This window comes from Haliotis asinina, chromosome 8 (genome assembly GCF_037392515.1).
Source record: "Haliotis asinina isolate JCU_RB_2024 chromosome 8, JCU_Hal_asi_v2, whole genome shotgun sequence".
In the NCBI taxonomy this organism is placed as follows: domain Eukaryota; kingdom Metazoa; phylum Mollusca; class Gastropoda; order Lepetellida; family Haliotidae; genus Haliotis; species Haliotis asinina.
Genome location: NC_090287.1, coordinates 30,755,804 through 30,777,868, shown reverse-complemented (window position 1 = coordinate 30,777,868; position 22,065 = coordinate 30,755,804). Strand labels below are relative to the sequence as shown.

Sequence of the window (22,065 nt, the reverse complement as noted above, 5' to 3'; positions counted from 1 at the left end):
TATGAACGCCACTGAAATGTCAGAAATAGGCAGCTTCAGTCGTACAAGGAAGGTACAAGGGACTCCACAGCAGTCACAGAGCAACATAGGTCTGGCGACCGTTGTGCGTCCTGGTAAAACGCAGAGAGAAGACAGAGCGGTCGCCGTCCTGTGTAAAGGGGGCCTAACATATCGACCACGATACCTGCACCTACCTCCTACACCATCCATGGACCCGCGATCTAACCCACTCAGCCATCGCGACTTCCACAGTAGAAGGGCGGCGACGCACCGTAGTGGTTACGACTTCGCTCGTCACGCGGAAGGTTTCCCACATGGGCACAATATATGAAACCCATTTCTGACGTACCCCGCCATGCTATTGTTGGAATATTGCTCATAGCGGCGTGAAACTCAACTCTCTTCCTCACTCACTCCACAGTAGAAGCTGTGGTGGCTGAGTGGATTTAGTTCTGCGTGCATACTATAGGTACCTGACTGTAAGAGTGTGGGTTCGAATCCCTAATGGGGCTCAACCTACCAAAAGTACTAGAATCTCTACATTTCTGAGAAAGCGTAATGCCACATATAACATACGTTACATCTGACCATTTTCTAAATGGTAGCGTGCATTCAAAAACCCTATATGCAATATCGCAAAATATCAATATTTTGGCTCTAGGGACTTGTCTGGTTGTCACTTTTTGCGAAATCATATAAATATAATATTTAGTCAAATACAACCATTTTTGACCATTTTTTTCATACTTTGACATGGGGACTTACGATTAACTGAATCAACCAGATAAAGTTTTCCATAACTATGTTGTATAGCCCTTACCTGTTTGATCATCAAAAATGACGGTTACAGAACTCCAATCAAGCTCAGCGAGGATCTGATTAACTGTGCCCATTAGAAGGCGGTGTGTGTCGCCCAGCGCCGACTGACGAGAGTTGTACGTCATATGGCTGGATATGACGTGACCGTGGTTGACGCCTCAGAAGCAAACAAGACGAAACATGTTAACGGCTTTAAAGGGTCAGTGACAGAAATGATGTCCGATACATCGGACCCTAATTCGTACCATGTGTTCCCCAAATATTTCAGGTGTACAAATGACTATACCAACCACATGTATATGAATCGAGACGTTCAGAAGCTACAGGTTATTCTACCCTGTTAGGCTGTTCCGAATAAAAGAGTCTGGACAAATAACATGTAATTACTGAAGCTGATTTACTGACTAAATTACTGATATGAACGTGTCAGAAATTAATGATTATCATATCATCAACCTAGAAAAGGTTCGCCAGTATAAATAAAATATTGCTTGGAACCTATTTTCACTCTTTAAGTTATACAATCACTTTTAAGTGTAGTCAAAATCAAAATCCTGTATGTACATATTTCAGAGAGGCATGGTAAGCCGTGTTAACATAAGCTGTAAAGCTTGTTCACCAATCCCAGTTCTTTTTCATGAATAAAAATATTTAAACATATTTCAGAAAGATTTACAAGGTGTTGTCTTTTCTATCAAAGATATGTATACCTGCAAAAACATGTCATACGAAAACATTTATACAAACAGTAAAGGTTATGGGTGAGTGTGTGAGTGGTTTACCTTTGTCACAGGTGAGTCCGAATATTCGCATCCCGTAGACACACAGGTACAAATTAATCACTGCCTGTACTGCATGATTTGCCATAGTAGCATCCACCTAAACCCGTCGTACTGATTGTGTTTCACGGTGTGTCGTATCTCGTAGTTTCACAGTGTTAAAACGTCATGTCTCTGATACCTCACCGTCATTTCCCTGAAAAACAACTGTGCCGCGGTGCTGAGTCGTCACATCTCTTTAACAAAACTGTTGTGAAATCTTCACAGTGTTAAAACGTCACATTTTCTAAAATCACAATTTTACGATGTCAAAAATGTTTCATGTCTGACAGTTTTGAAGCGCCACGTATTGGAATACCAAGTTTTACCGCGTTAAAACGTCACATCTCTTTGACACCAGCTTCGGGGTGTTGAAACATCACAACTCCAAAACATCACAGTTTCACAGAGTTACACGTCACATCTTCGAAACAGCAAGAGACATCACAGTTTCATGGTGCTACAGCATCACAACTTCAAAACGCAAGAGTTTCACTGTGATGAAGCGTTACATCTCCAAAACAACATAGTTTCACAGTATTAAAACATCAAAACTCCGATACACCATAGCTCCAAGGTGATAAAACGTCACATCTCAAACAAATCACAGATTCACAGTGTTATGCTGTCACATCTCCAAAAACCCCTAATGGCTATCCCAAGGTCGCCTCAACGACTCCTCCATGGCTGTCATGGACAATATATCCATTCCATGTGATTTAATTATCCCATGACTTGCACTTCCTATCAATATAATTCGACCTCTACTTAAACAAAGACATTATTGGCACTTGCGTCGATACAAGGTATACAAATGATCAGGTCGATGATCTTGGTGTTTACAACGCCAGGCTTTTGACATAATGGACCTAGACTCAGAACAGGTTTCGTCTGTTTTGATGATACTCACAAAGTGTACTTGATATGTTGTTTGTTTCATGAGACATGGGCTGGCATCTGTGGTGTCATTATGATTACACAATGACATTTAGAAAGGTCACATGTAGCATATGTCATATTTGGGATTACAATTTCTTAGTAAAGTACAAATTCTGTTACTTTTTGGGTTTGATTTCCATCCGGGATTCGAACCCACACCCTCAGAGTCAGTGCTCAGATTTCCTGCCGCGTTATTCTATACAGGCTTTTAAAGAAGAAAGTTCCGTTCCTCGGTTTGAGCAGTTGGGGATAGAACAAGGAATGGAATACAAGGAATCTGAGTGGATTATCCAAATTAAAGTGGGGAGTTGTATCTCGCTATAAACATTAATCGAATTTGATCCGAACTACAACACACAGATACAGTCGCTGATCATCAAACACGTGATGAATCAAACCAAGTCCTTTTATTTGCGTTTTAACACTTTAACCACTCGGCCACCCACAGAGGCACACGTCTAAGTTGTTAGTGGGCAATGTGGTTGACGCGTTCGCTTGCTAGACACAGGACCGGTTACCCACGTCAGTGTATGGAGTCCATTCCTGGTCACCTCACTCACTCACTCACTCACTCACTCACTCACTTACTCACTCTAGGAGGTCAGCCACCGGCACTAACCGGTCCCATTTCGGGAACGATAGCAATTTCATCCTATAACATTAATCACATAAAGATCGATTTTAGCGCCAGCAAAGGTCGCTTTGTACGTGCGGGTCCAGGAGAAATAAAATTGTTCGCGCATATGGTTCACACTCTAACGCGGAGTATCTTAAAGAAGTAATTCCATAACATTTTCCCTGGAATCACCTGGTATCAAACAGTAGATGGAAGTTCATACCTGTTTTTAATATATGAATCACATCGGACAAAGTGGTCCGCCAAACAGTGAGTCAGCCTAAAGTGCGTTGTGTTTCATTAGGAGATGGATAGCGAACTAAATATAATCCGAGAAAAATACACCCTGTTGAAACTGGCGAGCATAAGAACGGTACTGGCAATTCAAATTTCATAATCTTTCAACCGGCAATGCATCTGGCTCGTCAAAGGTACGTAACTCGGAACAGCCACTAAGTGAAAGTTTAGTTTTACGCCACATTTTGCAATATTCCAGCAATATCCACATGTAAATTCGAACCCGGTCTTCGAAAACGCTTTAACCACTAAGCCAACGAACAAGTTCGTTTGTATTTACCAGTGATATGTAACACACTTAAGTATCGAACGTACGTGTGTGAACAGTCTCACTGACCTTATCAAACACTGAGCTGAATGTATGATTCATGTACTCATTAACTGACGAAGCCGTGTGACAATAATGGCACGGCCTCGTTATTTGGGCCAATTAACCCAGATGAGGAACCTACTTATCTCAATACTCCCAACTGATAAACTGGTGCTTCACAGATGTTGGAACCCAGCAACACATTCACATCGTCTTTATCGCAATTGTTAAAGAAACAACATTAACAATAGTTTGTGTTCTCGAAACTCGTATCGTCGCAATCGAATCTATGCTATCAGTTACAAAATAATCAATTACGATTCTGCCTCGTCTTTCGTTATATCAAAGAATATATCGACATTTGTTCTTTAAAGGTCACATGCAACGTAAAACACAACTTTGCAGATTCTGATACCTTTCGGCAGAGACTCATCAAAAACGGCAATTCTGCCTATTGAAAAAAATGCGATGAAAAAAAAGCCTGCGACGCATCAAGTACAAGAAAAGAAGTTGTTATCTATAAAGAATCGTAGTTTCTTGTGACTTGCCATACTTCAAAAATGCCTATCAAACAGATCATCTTTCTGTACGCACAATGAGCTATCAGCGTATCAGCAAATGAACCAGCCAATCGAAAGCCGTCGTTACACTTGAGTGCACACCCACCCGCTATGACTGGATTCGGTCTCCCGAGGGCTTCGTTTCGAGGAACGTATGCCCAAGTACAAAATACTGCACTTTTGAATCGCGATTGTACGCTTATAATTTTGTGAAGTTGGGTTTTTTCACAAGCATTAATGTATATTATATGTCATAAATAAGTGATAATTGTGTTTTAATTATGTTTGGGTTTTTTTAGTTGCATGTGACCTTTAGAAACTACGAAGTATACCGGGTGGATCGGCATGATAAATGACTATAACGACTATTACAGAGTGATTTAAAATTTTAATTTTCATGTACATGGTTTGTTTTGTTGTTTTTTGTACAGATTTCTCCGTCCACCCGATTTCTTGCTAATTGACGTTGGTCATGAAGAACACAATAATACTGATGGTCTGCCAGGGTATCGCCTTTAGTCAATATTGTTCGCTATGATAAGACGTCATGCAGAATTGAATGGCTATTCGAGCGGAAGGGGTTGCTGTCATCATTCGTGCTGACACAATTAAATTTCATAAGACTTTGTTGAGTGATTTAGTTCCCAATCTAGTGATTTAGCTCCCAATCTTCGGGCGGTGGGGTAATCTAGTGGTCAAACCGTTCGTTCGTCACGTCGAAGGCCCGAGTTCGATTCTCCACATGGGTACAATTTGTGAAGCTCCATTCTGGTGTCCCCCGCCGTCCCCTTCGTATTTGTCACTATTGAATGAGTGTAGTTTTACGCCGATTTGTGCTGTATTGAACTTATGTCACAGAGTGTCAGATTAGTGTGTGCAGAAAGCCATACAATTTTACCACTTTGGTAACACACATGCGCAAGGTGATTATTAGTGACACACCAAGAAACATGGACCTACCGCATTTCCTCTAAAATGCGCCTGAAACAAAGCAGTGGTTTGAGAAAGAAGCGCAGGGCCTCTAATAAGAGCCGGGGCTCTGATAAGCGCCAGATATGTTTTTCATTGATGTATCCTCCCTTGATCCAAAAATAGATTAAGGAATGGTCCCTAACTTTGACGTCAGTTATGACGGTTCACCTAGCAAGCGCAATAAGTGCTGGGTCTCCAAAAAGTGACGAGCATCTAACAAGTGCTGAGTCTGAAGTTCGTTGAAAAAATATTAGAGGGAATACGGTAATCGGGACTAAGGGGATTTGAACCAACAACCATGTCTTCACAACGTGCACAATGACTGCAAAGCTTCACATGTGGTGCCTCGACAAACCGTGTCGTTTGCCAAGAGTGACGGGTGTGAGTGCGCAGTATTCCAGCTATAAGGCGGCGGTCCGTGATTAATCGAGTACTGACCAGACAATCCAGTGATCAACAGCGTGAACTACGCAGCCGGGATACGATGACATGTCAACTAAGTCAGCGAGCCTGACCACTCGTCCCCGTAAGTCGCCTCTTATAACAAGCATGGGTTACTGAAGATCAGTTCTGAGGAATACCAATGAGGTCTCTGATGTAGTAAGCACTATCTCGCGTTGCTGTTGTACCAAAATGTCAGTAGAACTCAGTAGGAAATTACCGAATAGCACAGCTCTTACTGGAGGTCACGAGAACTTGACAAATAACGTTTAACAGAGGCGGATACAGCGTTTTGGGAAAGGGGGTGCACTTTACACCGGAGTTTCAATGGTTATTTAACAAAAGTTCAGGGCACAAGGGGGAGTGCACAGCCCTGCCAACACCACCACCACATACACATACACTCTCACCCTCAAGGCACATAACGTCACTGATAGTTCATGGCGTCACAAGAGCACGAACTGGGATGTGTTCACGGAGGACTGCAGAAACAAAGATGGGTTAGCGGACGCACCCACCTCTGACATCATTTTTTGTGTGCATCTCGTACTACCACCAGACCATGACATATCTGAACAATAAGCCGTGGGTGTCAAAAAACTTCTTACTACAAGAGAAAAGGAGTGACTGGTATGACTTCTAAGAAACAAACCACATCCTTAATCAGTTAACTCACCAGGAAAACGACGCAATCATTTCTGAAAGTAAAGTCACCCATTGTCTTCGGAAAATTAACATTCGGAGGTAAGGGCAGGGCTTGATAACGTGGACAGGATTGCTCTCAAAGAGTGTCGCAATCAGCTGGCTCACAGCATCTGCACGTTCTTTGAGCGCTCCATGGGTAACCATTGCATTCCCAAAATTTGGAAACTATCTCCAACAATCCTATGCCAAAGAAATCCATCCTGTTTGAATGATTGTAGACCTGTGGAGCTAACGTCAGTGCTGATGAAGTGTTCTAAGCGAGTCGTTCTCAGCTTCCTTCTCAATGACGCCAGACACAAATCAGGCACAGCGTGGATTAGAGGACGCCACACTGTGTCTCCTACACAGAGTCTATGAACACCTTGAGAAACCACGCGCCTACGTTCGCATTCTGTTCGTCGACTTCTCCTCTGCAGAATCTTCTCCTTCAGCAACTCCTCGGCCTCTCCGTGAATACTTCTATCCTGTCAGCAAGTGGATCTCGAACTTCCTTTCCCACAGAACCCAGTGTGTTAACGTCAACAACGTGCATTCCGACGTCACTCCTATCTACACTGGTGCCCAACAAGGTTGTGTCCTCTTAGGGTATTGTTCAGTCCATGTACAAACGATTGCAGGAGTAGCTAGGGGAAGTGTTCCACAGTAATGTTCGCTGATGATGCTCTAGTCGCTCTCATGGCAGACTCTGAAGAAGTCAACAAATTCACAACATGGTGCAACAGAACCATCTTTCAGCTCAACACTAGAGAACCATGATGGGATAAGATGACATGTGTCAATCAAGTCAGCAAGCCTGACCACCCGCCTCAGTAGGCTCATCCTACTAACATGAGTTGCTAAAAGACATATTCTAATATGGATCTTCATAGGACAAAAGAGATAATGAGTGAGATAAATTTTTTCCCGTTCAAGGTCAAGTTGCAAGTTGACTATTTCACTTTTTCTCAGAGGACTGATAGCAAAGATATCATCTCTGTTCTCTTGTTGAAATGATGTGACAATACCTTTTGTGGTATAACTGACAATGGGTGTTGTCATCTTCAACTTAATTAGTCAGCATGATGCAAAAGGTATTGTTCAGAGATAAATACTAAAAAAAACCCATCCATATTCATTCCTCTATTTGTAATACTTTCCCACCAAGCAGTGAACTCCAACACTACACCAAGGCAACCTAAACAATTTTATTTCTATAATACAAGTTTATAATAAACCAGAAATGCAAACACACTTTACTCCTAACATAGACACAAAACTATTTGTCTAAACATGTGACACATTTTCATAATGCTGTACAATAAATATCATAAACAAACATTTCAAATAACAAAATTGTAGAATATCACAGACAATATCATTGAGAAAAATGTTCATTTAGTAAACTTCTTGATGTGCATGTTCATCACTGCATGCAGTTCCAGAGCGATCAAGTGACAAATTTCATCACTTTCTCATAAAGCATGCACATCTGTAATCCATCTGTCTGTGAAGCTGGGTAATGACACGTACCATATTCACCATAATAAGGGTTACACACTATCCCCAATAAAAAATATTTGAGTTTTTATGAAAATAAAAACAGCAGCAAAGATGGGGAAATATAACTGGCATGAAACTTACATCGAATAGGTTTAAATTTTGTCAACGTTGAACAAAGTCAGGTCATTACCGCTTGATCTTTGAGTGAGTGAGTATAGTTTTACTTTACTTTTAGCAATATTTCAGCAATAACACGATGAGGGAAAACAAAAATCTTGATCTATGAAAACAAACTTAGCTTGTTGTGAAGGTTGTTAATAAATGACCATGACCGTCCATTTTCTAAGACCTGAAGTGCCTCTTACATCCAATATTTTCCACACTCTAGTTCCAATGTCATGGCTGATGCATCACTTCTCCACAAGTAGATCATTTGATGCTGCTGATCAATGCCACACAAATATGTACTCACATTTCACTGATCATTTTATGTATTCATTTCTTTATATCTTATATGTAATAGTAAACATGACCAGTATATGGTGGCCATTATCTCAGATCAATGGACACAATAACCAGTCTCATGGTCATCAAATGGGGCAGCCATATTGATGCCCTGGTTCTTCTGATATCAGATCACATATCTGTCTGGAGCTTGTATATCCTCACATACTGCATACAACAGTGATGCAGAGTTAATTCTGTGAGCGGATGATGCACAAAGTTCATCAAATCTAGTCATCATCATTGACTTCAGTTGTCACGTGGGAAATAGACGTCTGCTGTCGACTCATGCCTCGATCTGAAATATTGAGGCCATGGCAGTTGAAAACTGTGAGCTATGGTGACATGGGTTTAAACATTGGGTTCTGGTTATTGATTGCTTGTACCTCAGTTTTATAGTGCTAGTTAAATTACTAAGGCAACATGTATGCCCAGTAAAACACAGCACTCTGACTCAAGAGGTGAATAGTCCTAGCTTTAGCCCCTCCTTGTCAAAAGCCAGGCAGGGTAAAACGTAAAAACTTATATCAATATCATTCAGGCACATAGCAAGCCAATATTTTCATGCAAGTCGTGTAGGTTTCAAAGTGTTATATTTATATAGTACTGAAGGCTTGCTCAACCTTTTCAGCAAAAATCATGTGTAAGCCCGAGCTTTTTCTTTCAATGGTCGGTATAACCCTGTCATTGATTTGAACTACTCTACAATCTTTCTTACATTATATCCACCAAACCACCATCGTACAATAGTCAGTGTACATATCCACCTTCACAGTATACAGCAAGTCATTGTTAGAACAATGCATATCTCAACATACTTTCTGTGTGTTTGTTTGTCAGTTTTTTAACATCTTCCCTGAGGAACATAGATTACTATTTCTAAAAGTCACAGTTTCCATCATGGCTGACAGTTAATCATTGTGCCACCAGTAGCTACTGGAGTTATGTCCATTCTATATATGTCCAACTGACAAATCAGATTCCTTTCATTTCACAAAGACATTCTTTGAAAAAAAGACTTATGATCATTTACTTATCTGCTATCACGAAACTGACCTGCAGCCTGGCTCTTGTCCCCACTGGCATCTTCTGACATTCTACAAGAAATCAAAACAACAAATTAGAAATGAAATTATATTATTTGCAAAATACACTTCATGGTTATAAGAGTGCCTTATGCAAACATTGAGACATTATATCACAGACAGCCATATTAATCATTGACAGCTGTATTAATCACAGACAGCCAAGTGAATTTGTCTTGAGTGTGCTGCAATAACAAATGAACATACTCCTTCTGCTGGCCTTCTCCTCCATCCCCTTCCTCTTCCTCATTCTCAGTACCCAGAGGCATCAACGTCACCTTGTTGAATCCACTAGAAGCTTCCCCAATGATTCCGATCCTGAAGGTTCAGTACATTTAACAACATATTTATTCATGTATAAAGCATACTGTCTTGTCAGTCAATAATAATTACCCTAAAGAAGGACACATCAAAAGACTTTTACCATACTTCAACATACCAAAAGGATCGTCACGAAAAAATCACAGTCGTATTTGTATGGCAATATCCTACTTATTCTACAATGTAGACCAGAGTAGCCCCAGCTATGTTTAACTAGTTATGTTTAACTCTTAGTGCTTCACTGCTGTTCTGCCAGTATATAGATCATCTTCTATATTGACCGATCACTGGCCACCAAATCAATGCGTATCCAAGAGATGTGAAGAATCACCTACTTCAGCTTCATTGAGTTGATGGTAAGAGACTGTATCATTTCTTGCTCTTCCTCCTCATCCTCTTCATCATGGTCTTGCCGACCTAGTGAGCTGGAAGTATACAGTCAAGTGTTTGAGTAGATAAACTGTTTGGTTTCTTTGGGTGGTGATGCCTCACTCAACTCTGGGCCAGAAACAGATTCAGGGTAGAACAGGTCTTCAGCAACCTATGCTTGCCACAAAAGGTTAGTAACAGGATCTGGGGTCAGGTTCACTGACTTGGTTGACACATGTCATCAGTTCCCAGTGGTCATGCTGTTGATCCCTGGATTGTCTGGTCCTGACTCAATTATTCACAGACCAACACCATATAGCTGGAATATTGCTAAGTGTGGCATAAAACTAAACTCACTCACTGGACCAGACAATCCAGTGATTGAGATCATGAGCACCCAACCTCCAAATTACGATGTGATACAAGACATACAAGAAACCATGTCCATGAGACTGACCATCTGTCTGATTTGTCATGCTGAATGGCTGCTTGTGACCTATTTCCCTACAGTGAATGCTCACTAGTATACTGAGAGGTAATGTATATAAATTGACAGACATTAACATTACATAACATAGATATCACAGGCAGTATGCACATGTATGGTCAACCTAGATATCTTGTTACAAACATGTCTTAATACACCTTGGCCTTACATAAGTCAAGGCCAAATCCATTTCAATTTGTCAACAAAGGATTGAAGAAGAAACACACTAAATTACGTAACTATAAAACTGTTGTCCCAGTGATTAAGGATGAGCTATTCTTAAATAGCCCTTTGAACATTCAACGTTCTTACTTTAAAGAGACAGGTGTTGTTCTCTTGAACAGCCAATGGGCCTCTTCTTTGGGGGATGGTAGTATAGATACAACAGCCGGAGAGCGTTGACTGAAAGGAAAACACAAAACCATCAACACCGTCACTGACATAAACATGGTAGAAAGTGATCTCAGCTTACATAACACATTCACGTTTTTAAGTGCATCTTGAACAGCTCTCAAACACAAAATAACAAAAATCTTAAATACATAAATTTATCTGAAATACACCTTAGAGAAAATAAAACATGGACTTTGTTTATTTGCATTGCATCATGTTATTGTTACTGAAGAAGACACTTACTTAATGATAGATTTAATGGCTGGTCTCCTCCTGAAACAGAACCAAACAGATGAGTGAAAAAGGAAAGCCAAAGTATGTATTTCATTCATTACCAGTACCTTCTCTAATGGACTTAACTGATATATGTATGAAGTACACTATGAGTAACACTCTTTGTGCAGATGCCTTTGGTCATCACAGATTCTCTCATTCATATAATTTTCAATTTACATCCATTACGATTGATGCTCTTGAAAGGCATTTAGAAGTTGAACAAACATAAATACATGACATGCTTTATGGATAACAACAATTTCTGTTTATGCTTTATCACAAAGTTTCACGGCCAGTTGCTCCTTCATCAGGTGAATCACAAGTGACTTTCTGTCATTCACCTGATGAAGGTGCCAGAGTTGAAGAAAGAAAAGAAACCTGTCATATATCCACTATACATGTAATTGGTTTCAAAGGATAATCAAGACTAGTTATTCTCTGACATTGATGATGTAACTTTACAAGTCAATAGTGAGAACACGACATGAAGGGGAGGAAAATGCCCCACACTCACGGATGCAGTCGCCGATATTCTGCTGGAGTCAGTTTCTTCTCCTCAATCCTCGCCTGTATCTGGTCTTCCACCTTGATTGCCTTGTCTGGCTTCTGTTCCTCTTTTGGTTCTGTTAGGTGAGATGCAACACTCCATGATAAGCTACAGAACACATACTTAATCCAACTCCCGACATATTAGTCTTTGATTATGACGGAACACAAAACATTCATTTGTAAAAGCAATGGGCCAAAACACTGGAAGTGATGAAAAATCATTCTCATATTTTGTATGAGTTGGACAAGCCCTTTTCTCTTTTCCAGACCTGCATATTTGTCTTAGAAGTATTTATGATTAATGCCTGTTTCTTAACATTACAAACAGCAGTAACAAGCCTTAGGAGATGTGTTGGAAATAACCAAGCTCTGACCAGACAAACCATTGACTGATGATATGAATGCAAAATCTGACCTACAATCAACATAACTGTAACAACATAGGTTACTTGGGCCTTTATATTTCTTTAGCTCATGGTTCCCAAAGTTGCATATTTGGTTTATATTTCAGCATGAGCAAACCTTTGTCAAAAGTTTACTTTTCATGGAGATGTGGGCCACACATTTGCTCACAGTTTACCAAGGTTTGATTACATTTGAATAACATTTCTGTTTTATCTATTTTAGCCATAAATCTGTGTTTGGTCATGTAAAAATCTGAACCTTAGCACTAGTATGAAGAAATAGTCTTACAATATTCATTGATCCTTACTATAAATGTGAAATTTACGGTAGGTCAGAAAAGGTCATTATCTTATTTCAACCTTCACATGAAACCTTTACTGTTTCCCTTTAGCTTCCAAAGATGTTCAAAGAATTATTGAGTAACCATTCCCCTTACCTTCTGGAGCATACTTCACTCGTATAGCTGGATTAAATGTGTCAGATCTCAACATTCTGAAATGATAATGATGGTGATTCCATTACAAACAATATCTTGTCTGCCATTTTGTGCCATTATTATGAGTTCTTAGCACATGAAGCACCATTCAGAAAAATAAAGTGGTTTTAAGCTGAAGTGACTTATTTATTTATAAGTGTCTTGGGCTTAACGTCACTATAAAGATGCAAATGTATTCCAGATATAGCATGTATAGTCAGCAAAAAAAGTGAGATAAAGTCTGAAGTGATGCAAGTAATAATAATACTAAAAGATTAAGACATTTAAGACATTATGTTTACTACTTTGCTGAAACAAGTAATCCCGGGGATGATGCTCACAAACATAGAAATATAGTCAGGTCAAACTGGGCCTTCAATCCATAGCCAATGATTTCTGATTGCCCGAGTTATAGGCTTTTGATGATAGAGCTGCCCAAGCCCAATAGCTTCAAATATAAGGAAGTTTATGAATTAAGTCTAGAGTGTACTGCTGTGAGCACATGGCTGATCATTACTGATGTGACATTGTAACAACCAAAGCTGTACCTTCCAATCTCTTTCTTGACAATGTCAAACTCTTTCCTCCGAAATGTGATCCAAACAATATATGTACAATATACATAAAATCTCTGAAAAAGATACAAAACAGTGTCTTGATATTTTGAACAGATATTGTAAAACATGTTGTATCTTTTATACAATTTATGCACTCAAAACAAGACTGTTATTGACAGTGACATTTAAGATTTTATTTAGCTCACCTCAAACATTGACCGATCTTTGTAAGTGGAGGAAACTCGAGATCTACAAGGAGATACATTATATTAGCATTGATACAAATGGGAGAGTAAGAGAATGATGTTGCATGTGACAGTTAGCAGTGTTCAGTCAACTAAAGAATGGTAGGCATGTAAATACTCTTGTCTGGACCAGACAAGCCTTTGATTGATCCACACTATCCAATAACATTGACACACAAGCAGCTAAAACTATTCTCCCTTACAGACTTCTGAGAGGTTTCAGGTGTTATAGGAGAGTCACAAGGAGAATAAGAAAAAGATATCTAATATTGATTTACCAAGGAGGTGAACTGGTTTTAGAATTTATTTTTTTGCTATAAGAGAATACAAGTCTCAAGTCAATTCAAGGGGATAGCCCTGCAGATAAAAGTCTCAATGAAAACTCACCCTCTGACTCCTTTTAACTTAAATGTCTTCATATATCCCTTTTTAAGACTGTATAGATGTTTTCCTCCCACTCCAAGCTTAAAACAACCTGACAGAGGTACATATCACTAAATAATGTTTCTAAATTCTTCTCGGTTCAAATATTTAAAACACAAGTGTGTAGGCTGACATAACCAATCAATCATTTTGATTGTGATCTTCAGATGGCAACTACATACAGCAAATCGGTACTACATACTGTCCACATCCCATGTGATGCTGATCCTCCAGGCCGAGTCCCAGAACCAGCACACAGTAGGACTGACCCAGTAGACGCTGCGCTACGTCCAGTCTCGCACAAGCATCTGCATAGGCCATCTTCTCAGACAGGCTAGGCTCTCTGTAAACATACAAATAATACTTTCAAAATCACTATTAATAACTTCTCCAGGCACAGGTTTATTTGCAAGTGGACAAAGAGTATATTACAACTGTCCTATTTCGAACAATGTCATTTGCATATGGAGGCACCACAGTTAACAGGTCTCTGTGCAGTGTAGAGAATTAGAGACTAGAAACTCCTAGGAGTGAAACTTGCCAAACTGACAGTCACCCATTCAACATGTCAATGTATACAAGCAGTGTATGAAATTTGTGTAAAAACCCAGGAAACCCACAGAGCTGATACCTAAAAAATGTTGCTGGTCCTGCTAACATGTATTCAGCCCTGTATCAAAAACAGGATCTGATCTGTGGAAGTTATGGTTTGATTGATCATGAAATGACGTTGTCTTGCTACCAAGAATCAGTTTTGAAAAATTTCCCGAAGTCAATGACATTGTTGCATATACCCTTGGGAAATGTATTGGCCCACAGCTGTGGCTATAAAATAAAGTTGTAAGCCCACTAGGTTGATGCTATTTCATACACTGACACAGAGTAGTAGTAGTAGTAGTAGCAGCAGCAGCTACTGGAGGAGGAGAGGGAGGAGGGAGGAGGGAGGAGGAGGAGAAGGAGGAGGAGGGAGGAGGAGGGAGGAGAAGGAGGAGGAGGAGGCACAGCAGCAGTAGGAACAGCAACAATATTTCTAACATTTATTGATAAATATTTACTGTGGAAAGGACAGTAATGGTGTTATTGCTGTTGTAAAATTAAGGGTAAAGAAATGAAGCTTGGCAAAGCAGGATTATCTCCCTTCATTCATACTGAATATTGAGAACAATCATGATAATCAAGTAAAACGACATAATATTGTGCGGCTAACCCAATACTTACATATACATAGGATTCTTCTTGTTTTCCTGGTTCATTTTCTCAAAGAAACAGTTGAAGTAGCTCAGTAGATACATGAGGAAAGTGTCAAACTGCTTGGTCCTGGAAACAATGATACATTCATCTACCACAACATAACAAAGCTGAATTGAACTGCATCCAAAAATCCTCAGGGAAAATATTTTCTCTATTTACATATTGATTAAACTAGCACTACATTTGGATTTAAATATCGAATAAGATTAATAACCAATTATATTATTGAAAAATTATTTATTAGTGAAAGGGCTGACTTGCAGTTGTTTTCTGTGGCAAGCATAAGATCAATTGAAGATTTATTACATGAAGAAATTATACTTAATAATGTTAATTAAGAAAACATCCAGCCACCTTTATTTATGCTTTCCGTTAATCATTATTTGCGTTAACAAATAGAAAAATCTTTTGTAGAATTTTTCATCCCTACAGAATGCACAACCGCCTTCTGTTGAAGATTTTTCAGTTCAATATTATAAAACATAATGTCGAATAAAAATGCTTTCATCTATGTTGAAAACATGATACGTACATTTATGTGTATGTTATAAAATTTTTCTTAGAAGTTATTATCTACTACCATATTACAGACTTACACTGTAACCATACTATCTTCAGTTATCAAAACAGCTCTGGGTCTGTCTTACATAACCTTTGGCCTACCTAACAATGTCAGTTTGTTTGATTTTCAGACTTGATATGTGTTTATTGAGGTACTACATGAATATCAAATAACATGAACTTCTTTTAAATGTGATGAAGTTTATTTATTATGAATTTATTTAAGGGTTATTTCCTATTTCAATGTTGAAAATCAGATGATTTCAAATTATTTTGGTAAGTTGTGAAAATACATATAAGGCTAAATAAAAATAAGGACCGCCATATATACTGAAAGTATTTTTTACATAGATATAAGTATCTTTATAGTAGATGGATTGGGTCATCCACACGGAAGAAAGTATCATCTATGCAGATGAAAATATCATCAAAATTCTCCCAATGAGAATATAACCTGAACTCTGATTTTGCTGATTTAAACTCCAGATATTGGTATTACAAACAGAATTATCATTAAATTGCCACCATTTCCAAAGACACAGTTCATCCAAGCTTACCCTCGTAGACTGTCAAATGACTCCGGAATGAGACACTGATCTGCCTCCATCATCCTCTCAAATGCAACAACTGCAAAGAATACAGTATATATGTGAAATGAACAGATATGGGACGGAAGACAAATGTGATAAACTTCCAACACTTGATAATCCATAAACATGAACAGACGTTACTGTACTGTCTCAAGAACAGAATAGAAGTTCATTCAGGAATATCTGCACCATATGTCCTATGATACAGTTGCCAAATCTGTTAAAAACATATGTTGTAAAGGAGGGACAATGAGGTTACTGGTGGTGGAGAGTGTCATGACAAAATGTTACAATGAAATAAGGGATTCATCAAAATTTACCACAAAGACGGTGGGAGGAAGGGAAGGAGTAGATAAAAATATGATGCAGTACAACTTGTCTTTTACCACACAGAGGGGGCATGTAAAAATGTTTGTGTCACGTCTGTTTGCTAAATTATAATAACAATGAGGGGAGAGCACAAGAAATCCATAGGCAATAGGCCAATCTCATACCTACTCTCTCATGATAACTGGCCATGTTGCTGTTGTACAAAGGTATCCTTGCACTGAAGCGATCACAACACCCATAGTCAGAGAGGCTTATGACTGTCTGCGTTCTAAGAGCACTTTGTGCTTTTATGACAACATTATTACAATCAGTAACACATTAGCATCGAAAAGGATACACACTTATAAAAATATTCAATACACAAAACATGAAGCTCTAATTTCGAGTCTAAATAAACTTAAGATGTGATTTTCAACTACTGAAAGAGAATCACCTTTAACATTCTCAAGGGTGATGTATGGATTTTCTGCAGTGTCTTTTTTAGATGGGTGTGGAGACTTGGTGGTGTTATTCCGAGCCTGCCCCCTGCCACGCCCCTGGCCCTGACCTCGAGCCACACTGGATGCCACTCTGTAAAGGACACAATGTCAATAAGAGCATCAGAAGAGAAATAACACAGAAGATCATCAGTATCAGATCATGTATCAGTACTATTCTTATTCAAATCAGAGTTTTTTTGTAATTAATGAATCTTTATTCGGTTAAATGAAATCTGAACATGTTACCATGTGTTGATGACTTTGTTATGTGATGGTATCTAATGTTACACAAACCTGTCTCCTCTACCCCTTCCATGCTCTTTGGCTTTTCTTCTTTTGTCCTGCCTGTCGGCATTAGCATTGTTACTGCAAAACAATCGTTTCAGGCTTTCAACATGCCATTAGAGCAATGTAAAGACTAATGATCCAGTATTTCAAAGATTATGGAAGCACTTGCCAAAACAAGCTGTTATCTTGGTTGTATTCCTTTCCATAATATCCAGTTTTCCCTGAAACTTTGAACATGCTTTATTCAGAAGTTGATATCTTCCATTTCTAAGTATACAGGCTTTCAAGAAGCCTAGACGACAAACTCATCTACACCTCTGCAGCTTATATAAAACAAAGTGAGACTTAATAATGTAATACATCAGGGATGGTTTAACCCCTAGCCTCTAAAGGTATGCAATTTTTTTAAAGCCATACAACAATATTAAATTTGAAAGGAGACCACGGTAGAGAAGGGAGACCCATAAGCCTACAAATATCTAGACTTATTTCATCTAGGGCTATAGCATTCAGTAAAGGCTAGGAACAAGAAATATATTATGTTTCAGGAGTTGTAGGGCACAACACTGATGTCTGATTGGTACAGTGAACATTAAGGTGTCACTGGAATAGCATTTTAACAGACTAAATCAGAAAAAATAGGAGAAAGCATTTTGAAAACACAAGCTGAATATCATGCTTAATGTTCAAGGGCTCAAAACATGCTCTGTGTTTCTTGGCAATTACTATGACTTACACTCTCTTTTGTACATTGTATACCTTGCTGGGCTCAATTTAGTGCTTTGTTATTTGCACTGGTGCAACCCGATTTTATAAAGTGCAGCCTGTTTATTAGTCTTCTAACTCTTCTAATCTAGTCTTCTAATTCTAAGTCAATTTTATAGATGGCATGCTTCTATATAACTGTGCAACTGGAATTTGGTTGGTGCAACTATTTTTTTATCTTAAATTGCACCTGGTGCAAATAGGTTAACATTTCATACAAACAAGCCCTGCCTTGACTGTAAGGTAGGTCTGTATGTTTTAACATTGTATACAGTATGTCCGTACAGATTTTTATAAAGGATATACCTTTTGTTAAGCATGTCACCTTTAATATATTCATATTACTGAGAGACTATACATGTACATATATATAATACAATAATAATAATAGTGCACAATCCATGCTCAAGGCGTACACAAGAAAGAAAACAGTATAGTGGTAGGAATCATTTAGAATAGGCGAGTCCGTAGAAGTAGGTCTTGAGATAAGAGCAAAAGGTCAAGAATAGTCTTTACAGAGTCTAATTTCAGTGGGTAGGCTATTCCAATCAGTAGCAGTGGAATAACAAAATGTTCTATGGCCAAATCGTTTTGTCTGGACGTTTGGTCTCCGATGTGATATTTTGTAGCACCAGCCAGGAGACTGTTACAACAGTGACGGGACCCTCTATTATTGTGCTAGTTAATGTTATTACTATCATGATTATGAATGCCTACTGACATTTGGCAATTTATATATAAATTTTCAGTTCGCTGATGTTTAATCTTCATTTCCGTTACAAATAATATGGCACAAAATCACTACTTGTTCAATATGCTGGCAGCAATCCTGATTGCCTCATGTGACCAAGAAAGTGAAGCAATTCTCTGTTGTCAGTATTGCTATCTTCTCACCTTAGCACATTATAAGAACAAGCAAATGACACTGTCAAATGTTTACTTAAGACAAGTAACAAATCTAGATAGTTTTGATATTAAAATTATTCAGACATTTCATTAAGATTAGTAATATCATCATTTTGGGGTATTTTTTTTACAATACATCTGCAACTTCAGTTCATTTGCATACAAGGTAAAAAGTTACACATAATTCCACTTCCTGTTATAGTTTTTGGACAGAAAATGTGCAAAGGCCACAAATTTGACTCAGGATTGTTTTTGATGAAGTAAGATTTGATTTACGCAAGATGCAATGGCAGTTGGGGGTCATACTGAGTTCAAAATCTTTTAGAACTTACTGGAAAGATGAATACTGTAATATTTCTAATAATGATTAGACATGTCATTCCAGTGAAATTAATCACTTTTTCAAGAGCTATGACTTTTCATATGTAATTTGCATACGTTAACAACTGATGTGGGACATGGTGTTCCTGCTCTCCAAATGTTTCCATATGCTGTGACAACAGACTACTAACTTAGTGATGTGCAGATATCTCCCACTGACAGTTCATTGCCATATTCCACTGTATAAAAGCCTTGCATAATCTTTAAAGGTAATCACCGACTTATTTCTTGCGCTGAGTATGGCGGTGGCGTCATTTCAACCGATCAAAAACTTACAATTTCTTTAAAAAGAATGAGAGGTTCTGGCGAGGTTCGAACTCGCGACCTTCTGCGTGTAAAGCAGACGTGATAACCACTACACCACAGAACCGCCGTACTAACACTGTCCATTTCACGGATTACTTTTCTCACCTAACGAATTCCAGCGATGGCCGTCCTCCATCTCCATCCCGCCATACCCAACGACCGCTTGTGGGCCCTGGTAAAAGTGGCTAAAAAGCAAACACAATGAAATCGGGACACATTGTTTGAACTGTTCAGTTATCGATCAGATTCACTTTCCATAACAAGGCTACAGGGTCCACAATTCAACAGTTCCGTTCTGTGTATTATTTCCATTTTAACAACGACATGAAAGGTCCCAGAAACATTATTTACACAGTTGTATTCTTACCAGTTCCACAATCTCAGCCGCCACCTTTGCCATAGCAAATAATTACTGTCCTTCAAGCGATGAAAGTATTTTCGACAGCGTTCACCATAGCAACATTACTAAAGGGAGGTAATTTGTATCCAATAGTTATTTCCCTTGAATGATGTGTTTATGCGTGTAGTTTAATTATTCAAGAACAGTGTTTCGGTCATAAACAGACATCCAAAATGAACACAAGTTCACTTACAGTGGGTCGTCATCCTCTTTGCAAACCAATTATTGAGAGATGTTGTTATAAATTGTTGCTACATGCTATTGACAATAATCAAAATGCGATTATGTTGAAACTTTCAGCGCATTGTGAAAGCCACAATCATTTCACTATGATAATGCACGTTCAACATTACAAAATGGCATATAGTTCCCTAAGTAAGCATTAGCTAAAGTAGCTGAACAATAACGGTGTAAATTGACTCAAAATCATACCATAATAACATTTCTAAGCACTAAGAACCTGTATACATCGCTAGATATTGTGACTGACTAAGAATATTACATACTGTTTATTCTTTCAGATTTAAAAAATATACATATATTACAAACCCTTGAACATTTCATTTAATTTCTTTCACCCAAGACATCATGGTTATCAAAAGAAAATAGCGGATCATTTGCATTCTTCTTAGAGTGTTATAATGAATTGTTCCTAAATATGCCTGAAGAAACTAACTTTGATTTTGACAGGTGAAATGTCAAACGCAAACCTCACTGTAGCGGGGAAATGTGTGTTTTCTTTATATGTGTTAAACACAGGTCAGGTGTCAGGTGTCAGAAAAAGAAGAGCGATTACATCGTTTTTGTAAGATCTACTATTTCGCATTTAGGGCGGTTTGGGCTTGAAGCAAACAAACCCCATCTTCATTCCATAAAGCTACATGGATGTATTCAGAATCCAGTACTAGTGAATACGTACGATACCAGTACGGAAAAAACAACGACGAATCTACAACTGGTGAGTGTCCTTTGTAACGAGGGGGCTTTACACTATGGTGCATGGTTATACTTTCCATGGAAGCGCAGAACAAAACAACCGATGTATTAGAATGTTTGAAGCACCCGTAAAATAACTCCAATCGAGCCGATTGCGTCAAGTTATCTGCAAGACAAGCGTTTTGGCGAATCACACGATTAAACTGAAAACTGGACTAACATCAAGTCCAGAACAACTTCGATGTAATGCAAGAACACCCCCAAACTGCCAACTGAATACTGTCAACAGCACTCCCAACATCGCGACAACTGTCCAGTGGACGAAGTCAAACTTGCGACCTCAGCATTCTGCCATCGGCGAAGCCACGAACTGAATACTGTAGTAAACATGCACAACGCAGCAAATGGGATACCTGCCCAGTAGATGCAGCTACAAAGTCTTATATATGCACTAACCACCTTCCTTCATGCGAAGGTTTGATGATATCACAGACGCGTTTTCATTTTCTTTATGCGTTTTCCAAATAAAGGAACTCTTAAATACCGTTTCCTTCACATTTTACAATGATTTCATACATGCAGTAGATGAGAACAGAATTTGTTTCCTTGGTAACTGTGGATTCGTCTGATAAGAGTCGCTTCCTTCTAATGAATTTCCTCCTAAATCTCTCGTCCCGACACACATGCGCTAAGAACTCATTGCTGCATCTGCCAACCATTACGTAAATCCGCTTGCTAGCAGCGGTCGATCACAACCTGTGCCGCCAGGTCTACGCACCCGGGCGAGTTTACGCACACGTCAGCGCTTAACGAGTAAGGAACATTTC

The 22,065-nt window shown here is 38.8% G+C and overlaps 1 protein-coding gene and 1 non-coding gene across 2 annotated transcripts; both read right to left on the bottom strand.

The window, feature by feature from the left end:
* Positions 1–7,641: 7,641 nt before the first annotated feature.
* On the bottom strand, positions 7,642–20,390 carry LOC137294303 (protein phosphatase 1 regulatory subunit 36-like). The gene is made up of 17 exons (XM_067825303.1): positions 20,270–20,390; positions 20,008–20,087; positions 17,551–17,622; positions 17,211–17,347; positions 16,415–16,484; positions 15,264–15,362; positions 14,248–14,388; positions 13,584–13,626; positions 13,369–13,451; positions 12,782–12,837; positions 11,906–12,014; positions 11,359–11,388; positions 11,035–11,124; positions 10,202–10,291; positions 9,753–9,863; positions 9,517–9,557; positions 7,642–8,758 (listed from the first exon to the last, which is right to left on the bottom strand). The coding sequence occupies exons 1-17, from the start codon at positions 20,300–20,302 to the stop codon at positions 8,691–8,693; spliced, it is 1,353 nt and encodes a 450-aa protein (XP_067681404.1). The 5' UTR covers positions 20,303–20,390; the 3' UTR covers positions 7,642–8,690.
* Positions 19,894–19,966, bottom strand: Trnav-uac (transfer RNA valine (anticodon UAC)). Its single transcript has one exon. It is a non-coding gene; the product is annotated as a tRNA-Val (tRNA).
* Positions 20,391–22,065: the final 1,675 nt, after the last annotated feature.

What these genes read in the sequence shown, in the direction of transcription:
- LOC137294303 (XM_067825303.1), bottom strand. Translation starts at nt 20,302, where the DNA reads ATGGCAAAGGTGGCGGCTGAGATTGTGGAACTG. An exon ending in CCATCGCTGGAATTCGTTAG is followed by an intron (nt 17,623 to 20,007) that starts GTGAGAAAAGTA and finishes ATTGTTTTGCAG; the next exon opens with TAACAATGCTAATGCCGACA. An exon ending in TCATTTGACAGTCTACGAGG is followed by an intron (nt 15,363 to 16,414) that starts GTAAGCTTGGAT and finishes CATTGTTTCCAG; the next exon opens with GACCAAGCAGTTTGACACTT.